The following is a 27,068-nucleotide window of genomic DNA, read 5'->3' as shown; positions in this document are numbered from 1 at the left end:
CTTCTCAAGTTCAAGAGTCTAATAGACCACCATACAATAATCATGGGAGACTTCAACACACCTCTCTCACCACTGGACAGATCTTCCAAACAAAAGTTGAATAAGGAAACTATAGAACTCAATAACACAATTAATAACCTAGACTTAATTGACATATATAGAATATACCACCCAACATCAAACAGTTACACTTTTTTCTCAGCAGCACATGGATCCTTCTCAAAAATAGATCATATATTATGTCACAGGGAAACTCTTAGACAATACAAAGGAGTAGAGATAATACCATGCATCCTATCTGATCATAATGGAATGGAACTGAAAATCAACGATAAAAGAAGGAAGGAAAAAGAATATATCACTTGGAGAATGAACAATAGGTTACTGAATGATCAATGGGTTATAGAAGACATCAAGGAGGAAATTAAAAAATTCTTAGAGATTAATGAAAACACAGACACAACATATCGGAATCTATGGGACACATTGAAAGCAGTTCTAAGAGGAAAATTCATTGCTTGGAGTTCATTCCTTAAAAAAAGAAAAAACCAACAAATAAATGATCTCATACTTCATCTCAAAATCCTAGAAAAAGAAGAGCAAAACAACAGCAAAAGAAGTAGAAGGCAAGAAATAATTAAAATCAGAGCTGAAATCAATGAAATCGAAACAAAAGAAACAATTGAAAAAATTGACAAAACTAAAAGTTGGTTCTTTGAAAAAATAAACAAAATCGACAGACCCTTAGCCATGCTAGCGAAGAGAAGAAGAGAGAGAACTCAAATCACTAACATACGGGATGAAAGAGGCAATATCACAACAGACACTTCAGAAATACAGAAGATAATCAAAAATTATTTTGAATCCTTATACTCCAATAAATTAGAAGATAGTGAAGGCATAGATAAATTTCTTAAGTCATATGATCTGCCCAGATTGAGTCAGGAGGATATAGACAACCTAAACAGACCAATATCAATTGAGGAAATAGAAGAAACCATCAAAAGACTACCAACTAAGAAAAGCCCAGGACCGGATGGGTATACAGCAGAGTTTTACAAAACCTTTAAAGAGGAACTAATACCAATACTTTTCAAGCTACTTCGGGAAATAGAAAAAGAGGGAGAACTTCCAAATTCATTCTACGAGGCCAACATCACCCTGATACCTAAACCAGACAAAGACACTTCAAAGAAAGAAAACTACAGACCAATATCTCTAATGAACCTAGATGCAAAAATCCTCAATAAAATTCTGGCCACTCGGATACAAAGGCACATCAAAAAAATTGTGCACCATGATCAAGTAGGATTCATCCCTGGGATGCAAGGCTGGTTCAATATAAGGAAATCAATAAATGTTATTCACCACATCAATAGACTTAAAAATAAGAACCATATGATCATCTCGATAGATGCGGAAAAAGCATTCGACAAAGTACAGCATCCCTTTATGTTCAAAACTCTAGAAAAACTAGGGATAACAGGAACATACCTCAATATTGTAAAAGCAATCTATGCTAAGCCTCAGGCTAGCATCATTCTGAATGGAGAAAAATTGAAGGCATTCCCTCTAAAATCTGGAACCAGACAGGGATGCCCTCTCTCACCACTTCTGTTCAACATAGTTCTCGAAACACTGGCCAGAGCAATTAGACAGACGAAAGAAATTAAAGGCATCAAAATAGGAAAAGAAGAACTTAAATTATCACTATTTGCAGATGACATGATTCTATACCTAGCAGACCCAAAAGGGTCTACAAAGAAACTATTAGAGCTAATAAATGAATTCAGCAAAGTGGCAGGATATAAAATCAACACGCATAAATCAAAGGCATTCCTGTATATCAGCGACAAATCCTCTGAAATGGAAATGAGGACAACCACTCCATTCACAATATCTTCAAAAAAAATAAAATACTTGGGAATCAACCTAACAAAAGAGGTGAAAGACTTATACAATGAAAACTACAGAACCCTAAAGAGAGAAATAGAAGAAGATGTTAGAAGATGGAAAAATTTACCCTGTTCATGGATAGGCAGAACTAACATCATCAAAATGGCGATATTACCAAAAGTTCTCTATAGGTTTAATGCAATGCCAATCAAAATCCCAACGGCATTTCTTGTAGAAATAGAGAAAGCAATCATGAAATTCATATGGAAAAATAAAAGACCCAGAATAGCAAAAACAATGCTAAGCAGGAAGTGTGAATCAGGCGGTATAGCGATACCAGACTTCAAACTATATTACAGAGCAATAGTAACAAAAACAGCATGGTACTGGTACCAAAACAGGCGGGTGGACCAATGGTACAGAATAGAGGACACAGAAACCAATCCACAAAACTACAACTATCTTATATTTGATAAAGGGTCTAAAAGCATGCAATGGAGGAAGGATAGCATCTTCAACAAATGGTGCTGGGAAAACTGGAAATCCATATGCAACAAAATGAAACTGAATCCCTTTCTCTCGCCATGCACAAAAGTTAATTCAAAATGGATCAAGGAGCTTGATATCAAATCAGAGACACGCCGTCTGATAGAAGAAAAAGTTGGCTACGATCTACAGTCGGTGGGGTCGGGCTCCAAATTCCTCAATAGGACACCCATAGCACAAAAGTTAATAACTAGAATCAACAAATGGGACTTACTCAAACTAAAAAGTTTTTTCTCAGCAAAAGATACAATAAGAGAGGTAAATAGAGAGCCTACATCCTGGGAACAAATCTTTACTCCTCACACTTCAGATAGAGCCCTAATATCCAGAGTATACAAAGAGCTCAAAAAATTAGACAATAAGAGAACAAACAACCCAATCAACAAATGGGCCAAGGACCTGAACAGACACTTCTCAGAGGAGGACATACAGTCAATCAACAAGTACATGAAAAAATGCTCACCATCTCTAGCAGTCAGAGAAATGCAAATCAAAACCACCCTAAGATACCATCTCACTCCAGTTAGACTGGCAGCCATTATGAAGTCAAACAACAACAAGTGCTGGCGAGGATGTGGGGAAAAGGGTACACTTGTACATTGCTGGTGGGACTGCAAATTGGTGCAGCCAATTTGGAAAGCAGTATGGAGATTTCTTGGAAAGCTGGGAATGGAGCCACCATTTGACCCAGCTATTCCCCTTCTCGGTCTATTCCCTAAAGACCTAAAAAGAGCATGCTACAGGGACACTGCTACATCGATGTTCATAGCAGCACAATTCACAATAGCAAGACTGTGGAACCAACCTAGATGCCCTTCAATAGACGAATGGATAAAAAAAATGTGGCATTCATACACAATGGAGTATTACTCTGCATTAAAAAATGACAAAATCATAGAATTTACAGGGAAATGGATGGCATTAGAGCAGATTATGCTAAGTGAAGCTAGCCAATCCCTAAAAAACAAATGTCAAATGTCTTCTTTGATATAAGGAGAGTAACTAAGAACAGAGTAGGGTCGAAGAGCATGAGAAGAAGATTAACATTAAACAGGGATGAGAGGTGGGAGGGAAAGGGAGAGAGAAGGGAAAATGCATGGAAATGGAAGGAGACCCTCAGAGTTATACAAAAGTACATACAAGAGGAAGTGAGGGGAAGGGGAAAAATAATACAAGGGGGACAAACGAATGTCAGTAAAGGGGGCAGAGAGAGAAGAGGGGAGGGGAGGGGAGGGGGGATAGTAGAGGATAGGAAAGACAGCAGAATACAACAGACACTAGTATGGCAATATGTAAATCAATGGATGTGTAACTGATGTGATTCTGCAATCTGTATATGGGGTAAAAATGGGAGCTCATAACCCACTTGAATCAAATTGTGAAATATGATATATCAAGAACTATGTAATGTTTTGAACAGCCAACAATAAAAAATTAAAAAAAAAAGATATTGTATTTTACTAGTCCATTCATCAGCTGATGGATAATTTGGATTTTTTCTGCTTTTGTTGTTATAAATGATACTGATTTAACAAAAAAAAAAAAAAAAGGATTCAATAGCTACTCCTCCAAAGAAGATATAAAGTGGCCAATGAGCATAAGATAAGACCTTTGAGATCATTAGCCATCAGGAAATACAAATAGAAACCTCAATAAGCTACCACTATATATCCATTAAAATGACTGGAATCAAAAAGTCAAATAATAAACCTTAGTAAAGAGGCAGAAAAATCAGAAACCTCATACATTGTTGGTGGAAATCTATAATTTTATAGCTATTATAATTTTAATAATAAAATTATTTTAATAAATTGTTATTATCTTACATCATAGTTTTAATTACAGTTTTAACTTTGGAAAAATAGTCTAGGAGTTCCACAAAGGTTAAATGAAAAATTACCACATGACTAAACAATTACACTCCTAGTTATCTACCCAAGCAAGAGAAATAAAAACTTTACATCCACACACCAACTTCTACAGCAAGTATCACTAGTCTTATTATTCATAATAAACAAAAAGTAGAAACAATCCAAACATCCATAAACTGATGAGTTCAAAATAAAATGTAGTCTTATTCATACAATGGAATATTACTCAACCATAAAAAGGAATGAAGTACTGATAAATGCTGCAACATGAACCTTGAACATATGGTGAGTGAAAGAAGCAAGATACAAAAAGTACAAATATATGACCCCATTTATGTGAGATTATGTGAGAGAGACATGAAGTGGTTGTTTCAAGCTGGGTAAATGGGTGGATAGAGAGGTGATAGCTAAAGGACATGGGAATTATTTCAGAAAATGTTCTAATATTGACTGTGTTGATAATCATGCACAGCTGTGAATGAATCAGACATTTTGAATAGATGAATTGTATAATATGTAAATTTTACAGTAAGATACCTGCACATATGTGGTCACCTTATCATGACAAATAAGCCTGCAAAACACTGAGAAAATGTTATTTTCAATAAAGGGTGCTAGTTCAATTAAATAGCCATATAAGGAAAAGAGTAGATTTTTTACTTCTACTTTATACCTTACCCAAAAATCAATTCCAGATAGACGGACTTCTAAATGTTAAGAGGTAAAATAATAAAGCCTCTATAAATTAATATAAAAAGGAAGCTTCATGAACTTAAGTAGGCAAAACCTTCTTAACCAAGACATAGGACATATGTCTTAGGGAAACATTAATAAATTGAGCCACATTAAAATTTAGAGCTTTTGGGCTGGGGATGTAGCTCAGTGGTAGAGCACTTTGCTAGCACATGTGAGGCACTGAGTTAGATCCTCAGCACCACGTAAAAATAAATAAAGGGATTGTATTCATCTACAACTAAAAAAAATATTTTAAAAATTTTAGAGTTTCTTTTCATCCAAACACCATTAGAGAGTGACATAGCTGATGCAGAATGAGACAATATAGTTGTAAGGAATATATGAAAAAATAAGTCATACTCTGAATACAGAATTCCCATTAACATGCAAAAATAAATAAATAAAGACTTGAATGGGTACTTCTCCAAGAAAAGATGATGTCCCAATAAAAAGGCATTCAACTAAACTATTCAGCATGAAAACATAAACTAAAACCATAGAATACGTAAGATTTAAAGAATGACAAAAACAAAAGTTGATGAGGATTTGAAATAACAGGCGTTAAGAGTGTAAAGTGGAATAAAAACTTACTTCAAGAGTTCATAATTCTTCTCATTTAGCCTCACAGCATTCTCTCTCCAAAATTTCTCAGATTTGTGCACAGGACTCCATTCCAACCTTCCAGATTTAAGTTCTGAACTATATTCATCAAATGAGCTATAAAATTTTTAAATGAATATTGTGTACAATAAGAATTTGAGTTATTCCAAAATTAAGCATAATCAAATTTCTTCACTTTTAAAATTATGAAGACTGACAATATATAGTAACAAACTATCACTAAATAAAGTTTAAATAGATTTAATAATCTTTAATGAATTCTATGAAATTTTATTCAAAATACTAAGATCAAAATTTTATCAAAGTACTCACTCCTGAAAATTTGAATACTGCATGAAATATTTAAATGAGCACTTGTTTTCAAAATCCTTATCCCAATAAGTACATGAATATGTATTAGGAAAAAAAAACTGTTTAATCTATCAGAATTTCTACTGTGACACTTGAAATACTGATGTTTGCCAGACTACTAGGCATAATAATGTGAACATATGTAAAAGCAAAGTACTTTAACATAAAATAGCATACCCTAATACCTTTAGACTATATCATAAACTATGATAATTTATACATCATAAAAATAAAATCACAAATATCTGTACAATATTTTACAATGTGACTACCAATAATGTAGAGGTAATTTATTAATTGAAATAATCCATTATAGATTAATTAAAAACATCTATATGTATAACAAACTGCAGTGCACTTTAATTCAGAAACCACTCACTCTGTGTACAGTAACTTGGTTATTCAAAACATCATAATCTGATATTTTTTAACATGGTCAGCTAGTAGACAATGTCAGGACATGCTGAGATTTTCTTTCAAGTAAAAACTTAAAAGAGATGTAGCCATTAAATATTGACTGGTAATTCAGTGAAAGCATGATAAGTAAGATGATTGGGGTATCCTGTTCAAATAAAGTAGTTACTTAGTTTTATGTAGGGCCAGTTGGTATAAAAAGTGATAGTATTTTTAACATTCATATCCTACACCTTATAACAACAAAAATAGAGATAAGCCAACTGTACACATCACTCTCATTCACTGTTTATAAATAAAAATGGTAATCTCAACGGAGAAGAGGTAACCCACAGCTCTAACCAACTGTTGCCATGTAAAAATGATATTTCAAGAGAAGACAGCATATCTCAGGGAATGCTCTTGATTTTCATACTTGGCAATCAATTCAGATTCTGAAAAAATTATGCAAGTCAGCATATGTACCTGTAGCCCCAACCCCCCAGGAGACTGAGGCAGGAGGGATCTCTGGAGCCCAGGAGTTCACAGCCAGCCTGGGCAACACAGTAAGAACCCCCACTCCCTGCCAAAAACAAAATAAAACAAAAAGCTATGCAAATCAAACAAAGCCCAACAGATCCAGTATATGAGAATTTTTTAAAGTAATAATACGAACACACCTAAGGTCCTGGACACTTTCACCAAGTTTTTCTAAAAGAAATTTGATGTCTTCGCTGATATCTTCATCATCATACTTCTGCTGTTCCAGGTTCTCCAACTGTTTCAGAACTTTGCACTGAATCATAGCCAAAGCATATTCCTGACGAGTTTCTCTTTCAGTTGACTTTTCTAAAAAGTTCTGGGTTAGAAAAAGAAATAATAAAAAACTTTATAATTTTGTCACATGATGTTCCCAGATTTCTTCATTTCCTTTTATATCCTCTAACTTTCCTTCTGTTCTCAGATATAACCATCACTTTTAAGTCAATGACTTCATCGTGATATCCTCCTTCATGAGTGCCTCTCCCTTATTAGAACTCTACCTTTGATTACTTACATACTGTTATAGTTTGAATCTGAAATGTCTCTCAAACTCCCAGGTGTTAAAAGCTTAGTCCCCAGCCCATCATATTACTGGGAGGTAGTAAGAACTTTACAGATGAAGCCCCTAATGGAGGAAGGAGGAAGTTATGTCACTGGAAGCATACCTTTAAAGGGGATATTGAGACCTTGGCTCCTCCATCTCTCTCCCTTTGCTTTCTGGCCACATATGAGGTGTGTAGCTTCTTTCACCACATGCTCCCCACTATGATGTGCCCTTCTGCTGCAGGCCCAAAGGCAATGGGGCCAAGAAACCACAAAACTGAAACCATGAGCCACAGTAAGCCTTTCCTTCTTATGGGCTGATTATCTGAGGTATTATGTCACTGTGATGAACGTTGACTAACACACATACTTCTGGCTTACTAAACATATTTATTGGCCCAGACAAGCTTCACAACACTAAATACACTGAAAACAAAATCCACCACAATCATTTCTCACAGCCCTGCTTCTGAGTACAATACAGTGAACTTCATTTGTTGCCCAGTTAGAACACTAAGGATGCTAAGAAAAAGAGTGCTCCTGTGATTATCTCTCTAGTTTCCAGTCAGTTACATATTTCCCCCCTTAGAAATCTATGCACAAAGAACAGTAATTTTAAAATTCTCTTGCTTGAACAATTATCAGAAATTTTTTATGGTATTCAAACAGTTCCCTAACTTTCTTCTGCACTTGTCTATTTTTAAGAGAACTTACAAAGGGCTAGAGTTGTGGCTCAGTGGTAGGATCACTTGTCTGGCATGTATGAGGCCTGGGTTCAATTCTCAGCACCATATATAAATAAATAAAGTAAAAAGATCGACTGACAACTAAAAATACATTTTAAAAAAAAGAGTATTTCTGAAAATAGCAAAGGAATCAACAAATTGATAAAGACAAACCGTTCATTGAATTAATATGTATATGATGGCCATCATCACCTTAGGTACATGTGTGGCTGCACATACGGTACAATGCTACATTATGTACAACCAGAGAATGAAAAGTTGTGCTGCAATTATGTACAATGAATCAAAACGCATTCTGCTGTCATATGTACCTAATTACATAAATAGATAAATTTATTTTAAAAAGAATTCAATTAACCCAAGAGAAGACAAAAATTGAAAAGAGAAATCAAAAAACAAAGGAGCAAACAGAAAAGAGTAAAATGGCAGATCTAACCCAACCACACCAACAATCACTTTAAATGCTAGTGAAGTAAACACTCAGGTTAGCAGGCAGAGATTATTAGAACATATTCAAGACTCAACTATATATTGTCTAAAAGAGACAAACTTTAAATATGAAATCAAAGATAGGGTAAAACTAAAAAGATGGAAAAAGATATACCATTCAAACTATAAGCATAAGAACTGGCTTATCACATAATTTCAAATAAAGTATATATTGAGAAAAGAGCTTTATCAGTGATAAAAGAGAACATTTCACAATGACACAAGGGGGCCATTTATTAGGGAAACACAACGTGCATAATGTAATAATAGAGCTTGAAAATTCATGAAGCACAAACTAACAAAATTGAAGGGAGAATAAACAAATCTAAAATAAAAGCTAGAGATGTGAACAGCTCTCTAAGCAACAGATAGAACAACTAAACAAAAAAATCAGTACACAGAAGATCTGAATAATAACTATCAACTACCCTGACCTAATTGACATTTACAGAACACTATTCCCACCTGCAAAATACGCATTCTTTTAAAATGAGCATAGTACATTCACCATGATACATTATGAGTCAGAAAACAATTCTCAACTTTCCAAGGGTTAAAAATTTACAGAATAGTTCTTTATCCATAATGGAATTCAATTAAAGACCTGTAAATGTCTACTTTCTATTTGGAAAGATAACAATGTGCTTCTACAAAATCCACAGGTCAAAGAAGAAATTATCAATGACATTAACATTTGAACAAGCCTGTGTCCTTTACTAAACTGTGAAATCCTAGTCCATATCACCCGACTAGATAACATAGATCATGTTTAATTCTTCCCTTAACCCCAGCTCCTACTATGACTACTCCTATGAACTACTCTCTCCCAAGACATCTATTATTTCCTTCCACAAATTCTTTTGAGATCTTAAACTGTATAGAACCCTAAATCTAATAACCTCTTCTTTTAAGAAACTCTTCCTTTCCTTATTTCCTTTTCTGAGATTTTACTTGTTCTTCTATTAAGTTTTCTGTTACCTTTTCCAGTTACTTTTCCTACTACCATCTCTTCTAACTTTAGAAGCATGAAAGTTTTTTGGTTCACATGGTCCCTTATTGATCTCCTACATGTCTGTTTAAACTCTATATGATTTTATGGTAATAATATCATTAGTGGTTTCAACTATAACTTTAACACATTCAATATCTCAATAGGACAGTCTGTGTTATGGTATTCTCAATTCTCAAGATAATGGCACCTCAAAGATCAGTCATCTTTTATTCTCCCCTTTTCTTCAATCCTGTCAAATCAATCAGTAAGCCTAATTTTTCCTTGAAAACAAGTTTTAATTTCATCTCTTCATCTGATAAAGAATATAAAGGAGGAAATAATGTGTTATGAAAAGTACTTGAAACAAAATCTTCCAGAAACAACCTATAAAATCTGGGAGCAACATAGTTTTATAAGATCCTAAAACTGAGTAGTACCTTCACCCAACAAAACAAAAAAGTGACCAGGCCTAGTGGCACACACTTGTAATCCCAGTGGCTGGTAAACATGAGTCAGGAGGATCATGAGTTCAAAACTAGCCTCAGCAACATAGGCTGTGAGCAACTCAGTGAAATCCTGTATCTAAATAAAATATAAACAAGGGTAAAGCACCCCAGGGTTCAATCTCTGGTACCAAAAACAAAACGAAAAAGTGGCCGATCCAGCCTCATTTAGCCTTTGGAAAATTTGTGGTGCAGCAAGATCTTGACTTCACTAAGTACAAGATGGAATCACATGACAATTCAGATCTTTCCATTACCAAAATTAAACTTCTAGCCATGAAATTACACATTTATCAACTGTGGTGATGACCAGTCTCAAGGTGAATGCTTTCATTAAAAAATTAAGAATGAATTTTAAAATATCTGAAAAATCCAAACTCAAATTCTATATTACAAAAATTAATAGACATGCAATTATTCTATCAAATTCCTGTAAGTTTCTAAATGCTCACTCTCACTTTCTGTACTATCCACTGTGGGTTGTAAAGGATGCACTACACTGCTTACACAGGTGATAAAGATCACACTTCATGCTCACTCTCACTTTCTGTACTATCCACTGCGGGTTGTGAATGGTTCATTGCACCGCACTGCAGTGGTAATGCAGGCCACATTTTAAGATTTAAAATGTTTCAGTCTTGCCAGGCATGGTAGCACATGCCTGTAATCCCAGTGGCTCAGGAGGATGAGGTAGGAGGATTGTGAGTCCAAAGCCATAGTGAGGCCTTAAGCAACTCAGCGAGATCCTGTCTCCTATTAAAAAAAAAAAAAAAAAGGGCTGGGGATGTTGCTCAGTAGTTAAGTGCCCCTGGGTTCAATCCCCAGTGCCAAAACAAGTCTCAGTCTTGCTTCAGTCACACCTGTATCTAATAAGCAAGATGGAGATTTAATTAGCAAAGTCTATGCAGAATTTCTGAAATAGGGAATAAGGGATAGATTTGAGAATACAATTTTTTCATGGCAATATAATTTCTATGCCAAAGTGAGAAAAATAGTCCCTATACACTCAAGCTAGAGCTGGCCTCTTTGAAACTATTAACTACTTGCACAGGAAAATGCACACATCTATGAATAAGTAAGTACATGTAGATATGAGTTAAAAGTTGTGATAAATACAGTTAATGAAAAGAAGATAGTAACTTGATGGTAATTCTTAAGACTTTCTGATAAAAATCAGAATTTTAAAACAAATATAATGTCCCATATCATTATACATATAATTCAGACTCTTGACTAAACAGAACTAAAAGGGGAAATAAAACTCAGAGCAGATGTAGAACTCTAGACAACAAAGATAATCTCCAATGCCTGTCTCAGTCATAGCTCCAAAACCTTCTAACTTATTTTAGAAACTAAAGATTGACAAATCCATTTAACCAACAGCAATAACATTTGCAAAGACCTGGGGTTCCACACCTACCATGCATAAGTGAGATTGACATTTTCAAAAATAAAATTCATCCCTCAAATGGAAAAATAATAATAATTAGCAGCTGCTAGATTTGCTCAATTCATAAGGGCTCAACAAGCTTCCTAAAGTCTCCAGCATAAAAATTTCCTTCTCAGTTTCAGGATATGGGGGGAAAAAATACATGACTAGACCATATTGAGAGAACCTCATCAGAAAAATCTTTTTTTTTTTTTTTTTTTTTTTGGTATCAGGGATTGAACTCAGGGGCATTCGACCACTGAGACAGTCCTATTTTGTATTTTATTTAGAGAGAGAGGGTCTCACTGAATTGCTTAGTGCTTCGGCATTGCTGATGCTGGCTTTGAACTCGAAATCCTCCTGACTCAGCCTTCCAAGCTGCTATGATAACAGGCATGCACCACTGCGCCTGGCTAGAGAAATCACTTTTAAAGGACACAGGGATTTGAAAATGATTTTTCAAAACATTTTCCCCAGTTTTTTTGATGGTCTAAATCATGCCCTTACAAATGGCTTAATTTTAGCTCAGTTGTATATATCAAAGTTGTGGATATCTAAAGACATTCTTTTGAGTTTTGGTCCTCAGCATATTCACATAAATAACTGCATTAACCCAAATTTAGCATTATTCAGCCCAAAAAAAAAAACAAATATTTCTGCTAATGGACTGATCTATTTAAATAATCCAAAATATTAAAAATTACAGATGATGGAAGCCCAGAAACTGTCATAAAAAATTTCATGCATTATGGGTAAAAATTGAAACTACAAATATAGTTTACATAGAATTTTAAATCTTGCTTAGTATTTGTAAAATATCAATTCTGCCTCTTATAAATCAAACAAAAATAAAGCACTACATCTTCATCTGGGCTTAACATTAATAAGAATTCACCTTACATATAAGATTTAAAGAGGCAAACTTCTGGTGTTCTATGATTTTATAAAGAGAAGAGATAGAGGAAAGAGTATGTATCATGTACTCACTATTGCCAGGCATCTCACTATTACTTCACTGAATCCTTATCTTACCCAGATATGAAGTGGGTTAAGTATTACTACCCACCCTTCACCAATGAGGAAACCATTTCAGAATTCAAGCCACTCTCCCAACACTAAACAAGCAAGTGCGGAATTCAAATCTAGGTCTATCCACTCCAGGCCGACTCCAGTCTCACATTGTACTGTCACTTAGAAAGAAAATTAAGAAGGAGCTATACTACTCCTCATATTTCAATACAAAAGAGACAATTAATCCAAAGAGTTTCCATATCAGGTCAAAAAAAAAAAAAAAAACTAAGAATCTCAGTCTGGCTCTACACTTCTTGTGGCTTTTTGAGCTTTGCATACCATAAACGGTGAATTCATCAAGTCACCCCATCAAGACAAAGATTTAAACAAAATACAAAGGCATTTTCAAACAAAAATATGACTAACATACAGAAAAGGATAAGTAAATACAAACTGAAAAATAATACAGTTTACTTCCATATTAATAATTACTAAGGAAACTGTTGATTTTTCTATCAAAAGAAGTGAAAAGTCATACAAAAAAATAAGAACAATAATTCAAGATTATCTTTCTAGAATAATCTAATTGTAAGAACACTGAGTCAAAGGTAAGTATTTTTCCTAATGGTTTAACAATTACAAAATATGTCTTATTTTTTGAAAAGAGCTTTTCAATAACAAGTTTATGAACAACTTTCAAATTAGAGAAAAACATTTATGGACTAACAGAAAAAAAGGGATTTTCTTCCTCTAGTCTTGCTTTCTGTGATATGTTTTTATGTGGATTATTGTAGTGAATGTATTCTTTTTTCCTTCTTTATTTAATTTAATTTATTGTGTGTGTGTGTGTGTGTGTGTGTGTGGTGGTGGTGGTGTATGTGTATATGTTACTAAGGATTGAACCCAGGACCTCACATGTACTAGGCAAGGGCTTTGCCACTGATCTACATTCTCAGCCCTACACATATAAACTTAACATATAAACTGAAAAATAATACAATTCACTTCTAGAATAATCCAATTGCACTGAAAACTAGCTGCCAGAGGCTCTGAGGTACACTGATTTTCAATGCAGCAGCAGCTTCAAGCAACAGACAGTATGTTATAGAATTTTATCATCATAGTTTTAAATATGAGAACAAAACAACCAAATGTTTTTTAAAAAGAAACTGAAATCAGTCAATAAAGAAATCAACATAAACATCAATAAATTCAATGCCATTACCCTATTCCTATAGAAAGCTTTTCTTTCAGCACTTTTGTTCAATCTCTTGTATAATCACACACATTTTTGGGGGGTCTATTATATGCCCAAGATTGATTTAGTACACATTTATTTTTTGAAGGACATTACCCTATTGGCATCATCAGTAAGGTCTAGTGACAAATTTAGGAGAGAGAATAGTACTCACACCAGAAACATGAAAAAAAGGTGAAGTATGGAGATGGAAAGCAAATGCCAAAGGCTCAGAGGACAACCCAGGAGCCCAACAACCTCATCTCCACTGACCATGGCAGATGCGCTCACTACCAACTTGAGTGCACACACCATCTGTAGTCGCTAATGTAAACCATGATCCACCTAAATTATGACGGGGGCGGAGAATTCAAAGACTCCCCCTAGTCCTTCCTTCTGTTTTTCAGTGCCTACTACAATTCATCTTGAATTGATGCCTTGTGTATTTAGGGAATAGAAATTATAAATAGCACATAAAATGTCAACAAGGCTCCAATGGAAAATTGAGGATAATTTATACTTTTTTCTTAATATTTCTCTATCGTACAATTTTTGTAAACAAATGAAAGATCTAAACTAGCTCCATTTTTTTCCAAATGGTAGATGCTTCATTTAAACTAGAGGATTTTAGTAAAATATGGGCTCCTATGAATTTACTAGATTAATAAGGAGGAAAGACAAGAGAGAAACTCACAACATAAACTAACAGAATTGGAAGGAGCTTTAAATCTTCAGAGAATAAATATGTCGAGTTGAAAAGATGCAATACATGAATAAATTTATTTCAAATGAATAAATTCTAAAAAATCAGTCTTGTTTCATGTAGAAAAGTATGCAATAAAATAGTAAAAGCAGAGCTGACAAAGAAGCTTATTTGGAGAGACTGGGCTTTGGTGAGTTCTTCCTCGTAAGAACTAGGCAGCACATTTTCCCCCTCTCAAGAGGAAACTTCATGTTTACTTTTTTAAATTCTGAGACAGGCTCTTTTTAATTGTCCAGGTGACCTCAAACATGCAATCCTCCTGCCTCAATCTTCCCAGGTATATAACACCTTTAATTCACAAAATTTTCTGAGTCACTTTTATGTGTCATACACATAAACACAGATAATAGAGACAACCAAGGTCTTATGTTTGATGAAGACGACTGAGTAAATTAAATAATGTCTGTACAAAGCAGTGATTAAAAAACATACAAGAAATATATATATATATATATATATATATATATATATATATATATATATATATATATATGTAAAATCATTTGAAAAGTTGCAGAGTGAAATAAGGGGTTTTAGGAAATACTCTAGGCAAGGGCTCTGCCCTGATCTACATTCCCAGCCCTAGTAATCTTAACATATAAACTGAAAAATAATACAGTTCACTTCTAGTATATCTAATTGCACTGTTACCTCACTGAAAACTAGCTGCCAGAGACTCTGAGGTTACACTGATTCAAATTCTCCTCTCACATTACCTATGGTTTTCCTTTTCATAATCTCCCTCCACCCTTTTAATGGCACTCTTAAGGTTCCTGAGAAAATGTACCAAAAGTAGATGAAAAAAAAATGAGTGCAGGGGAGATGGCAGAGTGGTTAAGAAAAAGATTTTGAAGCTGATAAATTACACTGAAGTTTCAATCTTATACTAACTGAGGAATCAACTTCTTAAGTCTTGGTTTCCTCATCTATAAAATAAAAATAATAATAGAACCTATTGGTTAATCATGAAGATTACATAAAGCAATGCATGAAAATGACTCATTAAATGTAACAATTATGATTCTCAGCATCAAACACAAGGTTAGCATGATGGTTAACAGCATGAGTCACACTGCCTGAGTTTGAATCCCTGCTCTTAATTTCTTAGCTATTTTGGCAAATTATTTAACCTCTCATTGCCTAATGAGAGGCCATGCATGGAGTTCTTGGAATAATTAAATGCGTAATACATTTAAATAATTATGACAGTGCCTGACACAGATAAGCTCTCAATAAACATTAGTTGTTGTTAATAACTACAGACATCCAGAAAAGAGTTCCTACACATCAAATTTTAAAATTTACAAGGTGACAACAAGCTATTAATATGCAATTTATAGAAAGAAAATAAATAGTCAATAAAATACTTAAAGATGTTTAGCTTCATTCAGTATTAACAGAATGCAATTTCAAAACAATGATTTCATTTTTGGTAAAAATCAAAAGAAAGACTATTAAATGCTAGTAAGAGAGTAGAAAATTCCCAATACATACTTGATATAAATATAAATTGGCACAGTTTTGAAAGACAGGTGATTTGGCATTATCTATAGTAAGTGTAAAACAGCATGTATCTTTGACTCCCCTTCTAGAACTTCATTCAGAAGAATTATTCATCAAAGTAAGCATGCATACACGAAAGAAACTGAAAATACCCACAAGCCCATCAATAGAATACTTAACGCTTATATACCAACACAATGGAATATAGCCATTAAAAGGAAGAGTGAAGATCTATGTTTAGAGAAATAAAAACATATTCTTTAAGAATTGGTAAGAATAAAGCTAAAAAAATAGGAAAGACAGTGGAATGAATCTGACATAACTTTCCTATGCTCATATATGAATACATGACCAGTGTAACTCCACATCATGTACAACCACAAGAAAGGGAAGTTATACTCCATGTATGTATGTATGTCAAAATACTCTCTACTGTCATGTATATCTAAAAAAAACAAATTTAAAAAAAGATAAAGAACAATATTTATTATATGGTATCATTTTATTTTTAAATATGAAGGAAAACCACACACTTATTTATATATTTATCTCTGCATGCTCAGAAACATCTAAAAGGTGACTGCATTTGACAAATATGATATCTATACTATTTATATTTTTGTAACACGTGTATATTACTTTTTATTTTTGACTTGTTCATTACATATGAATAAATAATGATCAAAAGTACAGTTTCTGAAGCAAACAAATAACAACACCAATAATAACACATACCAATAATAAAAATAATAATTTTTATGTTCTAGGGCTCTAATAAACACTAAATGAGTTAACAAGGGAAAGCCCTGGGAACAATGCATGACACAGTAAGCGCTACCTGAGATATGTCCACTATTATCACTCTCAGGTAGCATTCTTTTTTTTTAATATTTATTTTTTAATTTTAGTTTGACACAATATCTTTATTTTATTTACTTTTATTTGGTGCTGAGGATCAAATCCAAGGCCTTGTACATGCTAGGCAAGTGCTCTACCACTGAGCCACAACCCCAGCCCTCTCAGGTAGCATTCTTAAGAGACCAAACAAGCCATCTGCCAAAATCCCATCTGAATCCTAAGGCAATCAACAAAATTATCAAGAGACAGTTGTTACAGTGAAGACACTGGCTCTGGGGACCCAATTAACAATACTTTATTTCTGTTTTACAAATGACTAGCTACCTAGAATAAAGATTCAAACTCAGCTCCTCTCTTGTTCTCAACTTCCTCATCTTTTCAAGGGAGGAAGTTGACTTACGTAACTCAAAAATTCTTACATATTAATAAATACCTACAGTTTAAAATAATTATACACCTTTTTATTCTAATTTGTTATGTATGACAGCAAAATGCATTACAATTCATATTACACATATAGAGCACAATTTTTCATATCTCTGGTTGTACACAAAGTAGAGTCACACCATCGTGTTGTCATACATGACTTAAGAGTAATGATGCCCATCTCATTACACCTTCTTTCCTACCCCCATACTCCCACTTTCCCTCCCTCCCCTTTGCTTTATATCTAGAGTTCGTCTAATCCACCCATGCTCCACACCCCCCACAACCCCTTTATGAATCAGCCTCCTTATATCAGAAAAAACATTCGGCTTTGGTTTTGGGGATTGGCTAACTTCACTTAGCATTATATTCTCCAACTCCATCCATTTACCTGCAAATGCCATGATTTTATTCTCTTTTAATACTGAATAGTATTCTATTGTGCATAAATACCACATTTTTGTTATCCATTCATCTACTGAAGGGCATCTAGGTTAGTTCCACAGTTTAGCTATTGTGAATTGTACTGCTATAAACATTGATGTGGCTGTGTCCTTGTAGTATGCTGTTTTTAAGTCCTTTGGGTAAAGACCGAGGAGTAGGATAGCTGGGTCAAATGGTAGTTCGATTCCCAGTTTTCCAAGGAATCTCTATAATGCTTTCCATATTGGCTGTACCAATTTGCAGTCCCACTAGCAATGTATGAATGTGCCTTTTTTCTCACATCCTTGCCAACACTTACTGTTTTTTTGTATTCCTCATAGCTGCCATTCTGACTGGAGTGAGAAGAAATCTTAGAGTAGTTTTGATTTGCATTTCTCTAATTGCTAGAGATGTTGAACATTTTTTCATATATTTGTTGATTGACTGTATATCATCTACTGGGAAGTGCCTCTTCAGTTCCTTGGTCCTTGTATTGATTGGATTATTTGTTTTTTGGTGTTAAGATTTTTGAGTTCTTTATATATCCTGGAGATTAGTGCTCTATCTGATGTGCATGTGGTAAAAATTTGCTCCCATTCTGTAAGCTCTCTATTCTCTTCACTTAATTGTTTCTTTTGTGAGAAGCAGCTTTTGAGTTTTACATCCATCCCATTTTTTGATTCTTGATTTTAATTCCTGCTCTATAGGAGTCTTATTAAAGGAAGTCAGATCCTAATCCGACGTGATGGAGATTAGGGCCTACTTTTTCTTCTATTTCGCGCAGGGTCTCTGATTTAATTCCTAGGTCCTTGATGTGTCCATCTTTATCTCTTTTGATTAACTTTAGTTTGAAGTCTACTTTATTTGATATGAGGATAGAAACCCCTGCTTGCTTCCGCAGTCCATGTGAGTGGTATGATTTTTCCCATCCTTTCACGGTCAGTCTGTGGATGTCTTTTCCTATGAGATGAGTCTCTTGGAGGAAGCATATTGTTGGGTCTTTTTTTTTTTTTTAATCCAATCTGCTAATCTATGTCTTTTGATTGGTGAGTTTAGGCCATTAACATTCAGAGTTACTATTGAAACATGATTTGTATTCCCAGCCATTTTTGTTTATTTTTGGTATTTAATTTGACTTGGTTTCTCCTCTGATTAGATTTTCCTTTAGTGTAATACCTCCCTCTGCTGATTTTCATCATTGTTTTTCACTTCCTCTTCTTGGAATATTTTGCCAAAGACGTTCTATAGTGCAGGCTTTCGAGATGTAAATTCTTTTAACTTTTGTTTATCATGGAAGATTTTCATTTCATCATCAAATCTAAAGCTTAATTTTGCTGGATATGATTCTTGGTTTTCATCCATTTTCTTTCAGAGCTTGGTATATGTTGTTCCATGATCTCCCGGCTTTGAGGGTCTGGGTTGAAAAATCTGCTGAGATACGAATTGCTTTCCCCCTATATGTGAACTGATTCTTCTTCTCTTATGGCCTTTAAGATTCTCTCCTTATTCTCTATACTAGGCATTTTCATTGTAATGTGCGTTGGTGTAGAACTGTTGTAATTGTGTACAATTGGTGTCCTATAAGCCTCCTGTATTTGATTTTCCAATTCATTCTTCATGCTTGGGAAATTTTCTGATATATCTCATTGAAGAGATTATGCATTCCTTTGGTTTGTAACTATGAGCCTTCCTTTATCCCAATAACTCTTAGATTTGGTCTTTTGATGCTGTCCCATAATTCATGGATGGCTTGTTCATGGTTTCTTACTATCTTTACTGTGTGGTCAACTTTATTTTCCAGATTGTATACTTTGTCTTCATTATCTGACACTGTATCTTCCAAGTGATCTATCTAGTCTGTTGGTGATGCTTTCTATTGAGTTTTTTATTTGGCTTATTGTTTCCTTCATTTCAAGGATTTCTGATTTTTTTTTTCAGAGTCTCTATCTCTTTCTTGAAGAAATCTTTTGTTACCTATATTTGCTCTCTCATCTCTTTGTTAGAATGATCAATTTTGCCTGTATTTGCTCATTTCGGTCATCCTTTAATTCACAGATCATTTTAATTATGAACTTCCTGAACTCCTCCTCTGACATTTCATCAACTTTGCTGTCCGTGGATTCTATTATTGCAGTATCCTGGTTTGTTTGGGTCACTTTCCTCCCTTGTTTTTTCATGTTGTCATGTGTTTCTATGTGTCTTCCATTCTTACAGTGTGGATCTGAGATATTACAGTTTCTACCATATAATCTTTCAGTATCTGTGCAGATCATCTGTACCTCACCTTAATATTGGGCTTCCAGACTCTTGATGTATGCTGCTGCAACTAAAGGTGGTGGCAGCAATAGCAGAGGTAACGCCAAGATAGCAGTGGCGGTGCCCAAAATGGATGCAACATATTTCAGAGATGGGGCTGAAAGGGTGAGCCTTACACTGTCTTTGGGATGCCTGCTCCGAGATGCAGCTGCTTCTAGGGGCCCTGTCTGTTGTTGAAAGGTAGAGGCTACTGCATGGAGAAGGCTATGGAGATGTCTGCAGTGTCCCAAGATGGAAGTGGGTTAGGCCTGGGCTCCCAGCTGGGAGGTGAAGGTAGCAGTGGACTCGAACCTACCCTGGGCCTGGGTCCTGTGCAGGTTGGTGTAGGTGATCCTGTGCCAGAGCCTGAATTGTGTCCTCAGGTGTCTGCCGGTGGCAGGATGGACCTGGGCCTATCCTGGGCCTGTGTCCCGTGCAGGTGAGCAGAGGCAGATCTAGGCGGAGCCTGAGCTCTGGTGGGTGTCTGCCAGTGGCAGGACAGACCCAGGCCTACCCTGGGCCTGGGTCCCGCATAGGTCAGTGTAGGTGGATCTCTAATTATACATCTTTATAGTTGCCTTAGAAATATACTGCTAGTCAGTAGATCCAGAATCTAAAAAGAAAAAAAAACCCTCCATACTAAAATACGGGCCCCATGAGAGAAAACTCCTCTAATAGCAGTCTCATGGCAAGCAATAAAGAAAAGGGAGACTTTCTTCAACTGAATATAACCAAATTACCTTTCCTTACAAGTATTCTATGACTCACACATTTCATTGATTTAGATGGTTTCCTCCAACCTGCTCCACAGTCCCATGCCATAAAGACAAACCAATGATATCTTATTGTATGTTTATAAAACTACATGTAAAACATAGAGGGCAAGTAATTTTCCCATCTGCTAAAATTCATATATACTGCACAATAGAAAGTGCCTCTGTCTCTCTCACACACACACCACTACCACCACCAACAACAATAACAACAAGCACCAAAACTTACACGGAATGCTGCAAGAATGATCCTTGTGACTTTCTCCTTGACAGATTCTTGGAGGATGTCGGAGAGGACAGGAATGATATTGTAGCGCCGCAGGTGTTCACACATTTGAGGACTGAATGCCAGGAGCCATATTGAAAAAATCATTTGATATTGGAGTTGAAAGCCACACTTGTTACTCAAAACTCCCATTATGCTGAAAGGGAACAGGCATTTAGAAAACATTTAATATGACGAAACATCAAAAAAGAAATGAGTGATTATTCTTTTTGAACACTAATGGAAAAAGCCTCTCTGAATTGTGTCCTCAGTTTCTTTTCCACCAGCAACAGCACACAGCCAGATTGCTACTCAAAGTGGGCCATTTCCAGCGCAGTTCCACTTAACCCTCTCTCCAAAAGTCATAGGACCTCAGGCAGCAGGAGCATTTGCTGCACAGAAGCAACAAGAAAGGGAACCAAGACTTGTAATAGGGCAAAGAGAATGGTAAGAAGAATAAGACAAGCAACAGAGAGCTAACATCAACAGAAAGTCATGACAAAACAAATGTACATCTTCAAGTCAAATTTCATATGAAGATTTTGCATCTGTGCAACCAAGAGAATAGATTTAATATACACAGAAAACTCAGAGAAAGGAGGGAATGACTCCGGAGGAAACCTGTGAGGAGTCTGAATTTTACACAGGCTATCACAGAATTTGGGGGTCAGAGAAAATCCTAGATGGATTATAGATAAATCTTCTACTTCACTGGAAAACTCAATGGAAATGAAAGAGATTTCCCCAAGGGAAAAAGTATACAACAGAAGATAAATAAGCAAATTTCCCTGCGAAATGCCTACATTCAGACAATGGAAGACAGAAATTATCAAATAAGACCATTAAAACTGACCACCAGGTTAAGGGGAGCTCAGACACACAGAATGTCCAGCAGAGTGACTCCTAATATAAACTGTGGACCTCAATTAACAGTAGCGTATCAATATTGATGCCTCAATAAGAACAAATATATAGTGCTAATTTAAGACATCAATAAAAGGAAACTTCAGTGTTGAAATGAAGGGAGCACACATATGGAAACTTTCTACACGTGAATTTTTTTTTCTGTAAACCTAAAATTGCTCTATAAGTAAAAGCTGAACAATTTTCAAAATCTAATTTTACAATCTAAACCAATTAAATTATTAGAAGCTTATATTTGTGCCAATTCTCCATTTTTGTGATTTACATACAGTTCTAAACTTACCAAATTATTAATTTTCTCATATATGATTTACTGATGTCAGTATCTCAACTCCTGAGAAACCATGTAACTTTATACTACAACACCTTAGAGACTTGTTCTCCTTGTTCTCCGTTCCATTACTCAACTAAGCCTTCTACACTTGGCTTTGTGCTGCTGCAGGGTGAGAACCTGGGAACCACATTTCTGCCATACCAGCTGGCTCCCTCTTAGGCTTGACCAAAATGGAGTACTTGAGGCTGACTGCAAGGATGGAAGAAGGAGGAACTTTGCTGTGTTGGTTTTGTTTCTCTGGCAGCAGCTGAACTCAGTTTGCAGTTCTTCCAGTTCAGTAGAAAACACTTCATCAGACCAAACCAGACAGTGCGGGGTCCTCTCCCCAGAGGCCTGAGTCTGTGAATGAGGCACTTTGTCAGAATTTAGATATGTCAGTATCAGAGGGGTGGCACCTCCTCCTCAAAGGTCCAAATTTTGGATGCATTTGCCCCTCCTTCAAGCATGTAAATTTTAGTGATCCTAACCTGTGACCATTGCTTCCCTCAGCTTTAGGGAAGTACTTGCTACCTCTCTAACACTTGAGTCATTTCTTCATTTAGTTTTTAGAACAAAGTAGATAGTAAATGTAGACTTACTTAATAATTCTTCATATCAAATTTTCTGACAGAATCAGTTTTGTTTTGGTTTTTTAGTAATAAGAGGGGTTGACCCAGGGAGCTCACAAACAGTACACTATTACAGAAACCAAAGTAAAGCAGAAAGATTTCAAAAGAGGTAGTTGTCAACAATGATAATCTCGGAGAAACATTTAGAGGAGTTCAAAATTTACACACAATACATATGATTATATAAAAAAGAAGTCTTCTACATCTAAATATTAGACACAAGAAATATCCTAATAAAGCAAAATAAAACTCCTGTTTCCCAGAATAAAGAAGGAACTGACTTCAGGATAACAACCCTGAATATAGTGAAGTAGCAAGAAGAACATGCCAAGAAACACCAAGAATATTAAGACCCAGGATATAACCAAATATACTGATTTAACAAGTATTTGCTAAGGAGCTATGTGGAGGTATAGAGCAAGGCACAAGGGATATAACAGGAAGCAAAAATGATTCTGTCTATGCTCTCAAATAGCTTACAGGTTACCATGGGTGAAAGGAGGATTCACTGAGGAAGGAACCAGAGAAGTGAATGTGGCATCCAACCCTGTGCCATCCCTCTAATTAAGAAGGCAAGTTAAATGTGACTGCTGAGTTTTAAAAAATGTGAATCTGCAAGGTTGATGTGACTTTTAAAATCACTGAGAAAGTCACTAAATGAAGTTGTAGAATACTAAAGGCTGCCTTTGATGGGTTCTAATATTTTCTGACTAGATTATAAACTTCATAAAGAGAAGAGCCATATATCTTTTTAGTCCCCATTATATGTAGCACAATATATAGAAAGCTCAGGAAGTATAACTAGCAAATCCAAGATTAGAAGACGACTAAGGTCTGTGAGGTCAAAATCACTATTAGTATTGTTTTACTTTTTAATAAGTTATTTTAAATCAAATGAATAAAAGGAATAGTGAGACAAAATAGATGGGTACTGGCTAAGACACACTTTGAACGAGACGCTGCCCTCCAAATCCATAAGTACCTCATACCTCATCACACAACGTCACCCAAGAGTGTAAGATTTCAACTATTTTTTCTTAAAACTCACCTTTAAACTTTGCATTACTTTATACTTTCGAAACACTTCAAATTTGAGGATATAATAGTTCATAAATGCTAGTTGAATTGTGAAGACAATTAACTCCAGGAAATGCCCACTTTTAGCTGCAATACTTAAAAAGTCAATGCCAGTCTTCAGACTGTGAAGTCAACAATTTCAACACAATGAAAAGTATTTTATCTTACATAAGTACATAAATATTCAAAAATAGTGTTGTGTCATGTATACAATGGCTTTTTCGCCAAAAAAAAAAAAGCAGACTATGTTGATTAAACTGTACTTTTTTAAAATCAGTTCTCTTCCTCTCATTAAACAGCCTATTCTTGCATTTTTTTTCTCTTCACATTATTCCTGCTTGTGATTTTAGAAGCACCAGAAACTAAAACTTCAATGCTAAGCAAGACAAATGGGAAAGTAGAAAGTGTGTTTTACCTCTGAAAAAATAAAAGGATTAAATGACTTTTCTAAATTGTTACACTATTAGCAAGTTTAGATATACCTTATTAATGTCTGTTCACAACCTAAAGATTTATCTGATTACTGCTCATTTCATTAGTGATGATTAGCATACCAAAATACAAAGGCTAAGTCAGTACTGTTGACTGTTCTCCAAAATACGAAATATAGTAATTGAGACAGCAGCATTTGGTTGAAAGTCCCTATACCAAGAGAATCCACTGGACAAAATTTTCATGGGATCTTGGTGATCTTAGACTATTTCATAATCCTAAATATTATTTCATCATTATTAACCATAATTAATTATGCTATTAAATAAAAAACTAAAACAAAAAATTGAGACCTATATAATGATGATATAATGAAATATACTGAAATAATCATTATCTCTTCTTATTTCTCTGCCCAAAATATGGCATCATCTTTTAGGAAAGTAAAAAGACTTGAAACATCATTTTTGTAGTCCACATTTAGGTTTCTATGCAGAAGAGCTGACATCACAATCTTAAGATTGCTAGTCTTAAAAAGACCTGCTTGTAAGGTTGGCCATTGGCTAGCTTTTAGGAACTTGGCTAGTAACGAGTTCCCTACATCAACACAAAATTTTCCCTAAATCCTAAGGGTAGCTCATTGTACCTACACAGTTTGTACAAATAATATGGTGTATGCTATGAACATCCATTGCTATGGTTTAAGTATCTGTGTCCCTCCAAAATTCATGTTAAAATCCTAACTTCCAAGGTAATAGTGTGATGAAGTGAGGTCTTTGGGATTAGGCCATACAGGCAAAGCCCTCATGAATATAATTAGTGCCCTTAAAAGGGCCTAAGAGACCCTTTGACCCTTCGGTCATAAGAGGTTAGAGTGAAAAGACAGCCAACCTGAACCAGGAAGCAGGCCCTCACCAGACACCAAAACCACTAATACCTTGATCTTGGACTTCCCAACCTCCAGAACTATCATAAGCCACTCAAATCTATAGTATTTTGATTTAGATAACCACTTTCTTTTTGGAGTCTGAAATTTTGATGTATTACAGTCAGTGGGTATCTACACTACTAGCCTCCAGTAAAATGCTTGGAAGATGAGACAATAATTAGTTTCTTGGACAGAAATCTCACACAAATGTTGCTGCATTTTTGTTGATGGGGGAGGGTACACTCAGTGGGACCTCATGAAAGGGAGGGAGCACGAGGAAGCCTGCAGGTAAATTCTTCCAGATTCAGCCTTTGTCTTTTTCACTTACAGACTAGCTGTGTGCATCCTGACCACATCTCTGCAATAAAGTTTAGCTATGAGTCCCAGCTGCTGACTCCATGAGTCTTCCTAATGAATCTCCCAACAGCAGAAACACACAGCTGAGAATTCAGAACTTTTTACTTTCTACCCATAACAATGATTAATAGAAGAATACATTTCACAATCATTAATCAGAAGACAAAAGCAAAGTGAGAAATAGCATTCTATTCTAACAATGATAGTGAAATTATGTGTGTTTAGATGATTATACCATAAAAAAATTTTCTCAGATGCAATAATTAATGAGTAAGCAATATATGTCTTCTATGGACAAAAAGGAAGTACAATTTTCTCACTTGTTGGTATTGAACACAAAAGTCTTCAAGACAATATTCCACAACAAAAACCTGGTCAATTTTGCTCAAGAATATGTGATGATTTTTTTCATTGTTTTATGGTATTTATGCATCAAAATTTACTTACTACAAAAAGAGCTGCTACATTTAAATTCCTATTAAAATTTCTAATAGTCGGTTTTTACTTTCTCTCTATTTTTGATTAATTAATTTTTCATAAGAAAACTAAAACTATATTTTTTTAGAAGAACTACTGGACCAGATGGCAAACTGAAATAACTACTTTTCCTGGTAGATTCAGGGGTAAGTAGTCATAAATATATTGAACATACATACTAACTCACTGAGTCAGTGGAGATTGAGTGGTACATGATGATTTAAATTCAATTCATAAGAAAAGCTTTTTGCAGAAGTCCAAGAAAGTTTAAAAAACTGCACATATTTGTAGAGGAAATCCAGAATATTCAGATCCCTTTCACAGTATTCATCTACACTGAAGATGTAACATAAAGTTCTGAAAGAGTTTGATGCCACACACATATTGTCAATCAACTATTGCTCTAAATCCTTGCTCACCAAAGAATCTACTGATAACCTGATAACCTAATTCCGTATGTTTATTTTCCAACAAAGAAACAATGCCCTCACTAACTAAAAAGAGTACAGTATAAATTGGGTTTCCAGTGATAAAACAGAAATTCCAGTATTTTGGGGGAGATTTTTCTTAGGTTGTTTATTAACAGCTTCTTAACGTTTTCGTACCTGCAAATTAGGACCCCACAAGAATGGACTAAATTATATGGCTTATAAAAACAGTTGACACTCACTTTTTTCTGATGGGACATTTCCTAATTGATTTTTATCTTATTCATCACAT

At 35.0% G+C, this 27,068-nt stretch overlaps 1 protein-coding gene across 2 annotated transcripts in view; it reads right to left on the bottom strand.

The window, feature by feature from the left end:
- Positions 1–27,068, bottom strand: part of Atp6v1h (ATPase H+ transporting V1 subunit H) — a 108,430-nt gene that overhangs the window by 49,330 nt on the left and 32,032 nt on the right. For both annotated transcript variants that reach the window (XM_027932874.2, XM_027932875.2), the window contains 3 exons: positions 21,176–21,368; positions 7,094–7,272; positions 5,640–5,765 (listed from right to left, as the gene is read on the bottom strand). In XM_027932874.2, the coding sequence (XP_027788675.1) occupies positions 5,640–5,765; positions 7,094–7,272; positions 21,176–21,368 (498 nt within the window). The remainder of the gene's footprint in view (positions 1–5,639; positions 5,766–7,093; positions 7,273–21,175; positions 21,369–27,068) is intronic.

The sequence above is a fragment of the Marmota flaviventris genome, chromosome 15 (assembly GCF_047511675.1).
Source record: "Marmota flaviventris isolate mMarFla1 chromosome 15, mMarFla1.hap1, whole genome shotgun sequence".
NCBI classification, from domain to species: Eukaryota; Metazoa; Chordata; class Mammalia; order Rodentia; family Sciuridae; genus Marmota; species Marmota flaviventris.
Note: the sequence above shows the minus strand (reverse complement) of the source record. Positions and strands in the feature narration are given on the sequence as shown.